At 37.6% G+C, this 3,706-nt stretch overlaps 1 protein-coding gene across 2 annotated transcripts; it reads right to left on the bottom strand.

Annotated features, from left to right (window-relative positions):
- Positions 1 to 820: 820 nt before the first annotated feature.
- Positions 821 to 3,696, bottom strand: LOC141445222 (uncharacterized). Of its 2 annotated transcripts, XM_074111007.1 has the most exons (3): positions 2,439 to 3,696; positions 2,044 to 2,338; positions 822 to 1,941 (listed from the first exon to the last, which is right to left on the bottom strand). In XM_074111007.1, exons 1-2 carry the CDS (start codon positions 2,472 to 2,474, stop codon positions 2,054 to 2,056), a joined length of 321 nt encoding a protein of 106 aa, XP_073967108.1. In that variant the 5' UTR covers positions 2,475 to 3,696; the 3' UTR covers positions 822 to 1,941; positions 2,044 to 2,053. The 2 variants fall into 2 exon arrangements, with proteins under 2 accessions (XP_073967107.1, XP_073967108.1); XM_074111006.1 differs by having other exon boundaries at positions 821 to 2,338.
- Between the last annotated feature and the right edge of the window lie 10 nt (positions 3,697 to 3,706).

Raw genomic sequence — 3,706 nt, 5'->3', positions numbered from 1 at the left:
CTTTGACCTCTTCTAGAAATGTCAAGTCGGCTTCTCGTACCTGTTTTTCAAATTCTTTATAATTTTTAGTCTTTTTATAATAATCAGTGATTTTATGATATTTTTCGTCGTGTCTTTTTGCTGCAGCGTCTAATTTATTGGTAGGTAAACCTCAGTAGTGTGTTTTTGAGAGAACTGGACCAGCGGAGCGCGGAGCAAATCTGTAGTTCCAAGAAAATCCGCAAGAGTATTATAGAGGGCGCCACTGTGTGTTTAGTTAGCTCAAAGTCAAGTAGTTCCAAAAAATTCCGCTAGGGTATTTATAGAGGGCGCCACTGTATTAGTAGTATGGTTCCAGAAAAAATCCGCATAGAGGGCACCACCTGAGCAAAAGAGCTGGACCAGCAGAGCGTGGAGCAAATCAGTTCCAAGAAAATCCGCAAGAGTGAGGGCGCCACTGTACTAGTTCAATGATCACGCACGAATGGTTAAATGGTTACATCTGCAGTTGGATATCGTTATCTAGTATGTGCTGATGGTATTTCTAACCGCACCGCACGAATGGTATAATTTAAAACTGGAGACTCTGAGGTCATGGGGTTCAACTCCTGATCAGACGTCGAAAAATAAATTAAGATTTTACTTGTTTTTCTTCTTGTTCTAACTAGCTTTCGCCCCCGGTTTGCATGCATGAATATAGAAAGTAGTAGTTCCAAAAAAAATCCGTATTAGCATCACTGGGTTATGAGTGGTTCTTCGACGTAGTTCTAAAAATTCAACATAATCATCATCATCATCATCATCAACATCATCTCACCGATGGTAGAGTTTTATTTTTGAAAATATCATAGGATGCATTGATGTTATGAATATCTATATTAAACCCTGAATCGTTTATGCGATGATATCTTTATCATATTCTATGATATAAAAATATGAGTACTAATATTTCCAGTTTGGGAACATTCCTCTGATGTTTCCCTGTCCACCGCAGTACGTACTTAATCGCACGATCTCGAGAGCCTAGTTCTCTTATACACCTATGAGGATGGTCATAATGTTCTACTAGACGTCGTCGCGACTCTCGAATCAGGTTCATACCATAGGTAACATCAAAACCGATGCCCTTACCCCAAAACACACCTTTCATGCACAGAACACTATCAGAACTTTTTATAAGATATTGTAACATATAACACATCACAACATAGGTGTATTCATGTACGTGTTTAATCGTGTTTAAAGCTCGATCCTTAGCAAAACTTCTTTTAACATCGAATAATAGCATAAAATCGATTTTTAGATTTTTATTTGTCCATACTTCAAATTTTTCTTCTATATCGTCTATGGACAGTCTATCATCATACACGGTTTTACTAAAGCCGCTTCGAGCTAAAACTCGTTTCAAGTTAACACTCGAGGGGACCAAACAATCCACATCGTTGTATGCATTAGTGTAGCCTAACGCATACGCAGGAAAACCTCCGAATATCATGAAAAAAGGATGCTGCCAATCTTCTAAAACATTGAAAATGCTACTAATCATTTCATAGACAGCTGGCGCCTCCACATTTAATACCGATAGGATCCGCTTCCCTGCGTTTAAAGGTTGACAATCATCCGCCGCCTCCAGTAGAGATAATAGATAACCACTAATAACACTGTTTTTCACTATCTGAATATCATCCCACTTCCAACGAATAATATCATGATTTCTCAAAAGTAGACGTGAAGCAATGAAAACACTAGGAAACTGCATACTGTTTACCTCTCGCACGCACACACACACAAGTCCACGTCAAATGAATATTAATTCTAAATGTAATTGTCTGGTGTGGTGGTGGAGCGGGAGTAGATAAGATAAGGTTTGAAGACAGGATGGGCAGCATCGGTGGGTCATGCGCAGGCTGAGGCACGGGCTGGGGCGCGGGCTGGGGCTGGGGCGTGGGCTAGGAGCCGCTCCTGGAACAAAACCAAATTCAAAATTTAAAGATCAGGGGAAAACAAGCGTAAAAAATAAATTCAAAGAAGGAAAAGATAATAGATCAGGTGAAATATACTCACTTTAAATATGCTATGAGTAGAGTTCAAAACCATCATCGCTCTCCTCATCGCTCTCCTCATCACTCTCGCCCGCAGGTCGCACTCGACAACCTCCGGATACCCAGACACCCGATGTCAGGTAAACTCCGTGTGCTAAATACCCATCATAAATTAGCAGATATGGCTCCGAAAACATCCGATCAATCTGGAGACTCTCATCCTTCCAAGGATCGTTTTCTAACCTTTCCTTGCGCGCTATTGCCCGCTCACGGCGCACGAGTCTTCCAGCAGCTTGATACTGCTCTCGGAGCCACTCCTGGAACAAAACCAAATTCAAAATTCGAAGATCGGAGGAAAACAAGTATAAAAAAAATTCAAAGAAGGAAAAGATAATAGATCAGATGAAATATACTCACTTTAAATATGGCAAGAACCAAACTTCCTTTATCCATATTTTGAAAAAAAAGCTGTGAGTATTTTGCGCTACACCCGTCGATCCGAAAGCTATGTTAGTTGAAAGACTCTTAGTAGCACAGCATCGGAAATCAAAACAAATGCATAAGAACTATGCTTCAGTATTTGGTTGGATATAACCTGATATTATAAGACATCATTCAGACAGAAGCATTCCCAAACGTATATTAATAATAATAAATGAAAACACCACCATTTGCTTTATTATGAGTGGTGAGGAACATCGCTATTGCAGGATAGTAGTAGATTCTCCAACTTATTATTAAGAATGTTCAAGAATTTTTAACGTTATCATCACTCGTGTTACGGTTTTAATATTATCACCATTCGCATTGTGAATAGAACAAATTTATAAAGAATTATATGAATAATATCATCGTTTTTCTTGAAAATGCTAGCAGTAACAGCATCATCATGTGATAATAAATGGAAACATCACCATCTGCTTTATTATGAGTGGTGAGGAACATTGCTATTGCAGGATAGTAGTAGAATCTTCAACGAGTGTTCAAGAATTTTTAACGTTATCATCACTCGTGTTACGGTTTTAATATTAACACCATTCGCATTGTGAATAGAACAAATTTATAAAGAATTATATGAATAATATCATCGTTTTTCTTGAAAATGCTAGCAGTAACAGCATCATCATATGATAATAAATGGAAACATCGCCATTTGCTTTATTATGAGTGGTGGGGGAACATTGCTATTGCAGGATAGTAGTAGAATCTTCAACGAGTGTTCAAGAATTTTTAATGTTATCATCACTCATGTTACGATTTTAATATTATCACCATTCGCATTGTGAATAGAACAAATTTAAAAAGAATTATATGAATAAATATCGCCGTTTTTCTTGAAAATGCTAGCAGCAACAGCGCCATCATGTGATAATAAATGGAAACATCGTCATATGCTTTATTATGGCGGGGGAACATTGCTATCGCAGGATAGTAGTAGAATCTTCAACTTGGTATTAAGAATGTTCAAGAATTCCTAATTCTTATACTCGCTCTTATAAATAGTATTTAAAGTATAATAGCATAACCAAGTCCTCGCACTATCATACATTATCAAGTCCTCACGCCATCATTATCCTTACACCTGAAGTAATACTAATACTAAAACAATGAAAATACTAGAGAAATAAATAGTGTTATACTTACTGATTTGAGATGAAAGGAGGTGTTAGTAGCAGTTTATATAG

This window comes from Choristoneura fumiferana, unplaced genomic scaffold (genome assembly GCF_025370935.1).
Source record: "Choristoneura fumiferana unplaced genomic scaffold, NRCan_CFum_1 Sck3bRy_62;HRSCAF=236_pilon, whole genome shotgun sequence".
Lineage (NCBI taxonomy): Eukaryota > Metazoa > Arthropoda > Insecta > Lepidoptera > Tortricidae > Choristoneura > Choristoneura fumiferana.
This window is presented reverse-complemented; position numbering and strand designations above follow the sequence as displayed.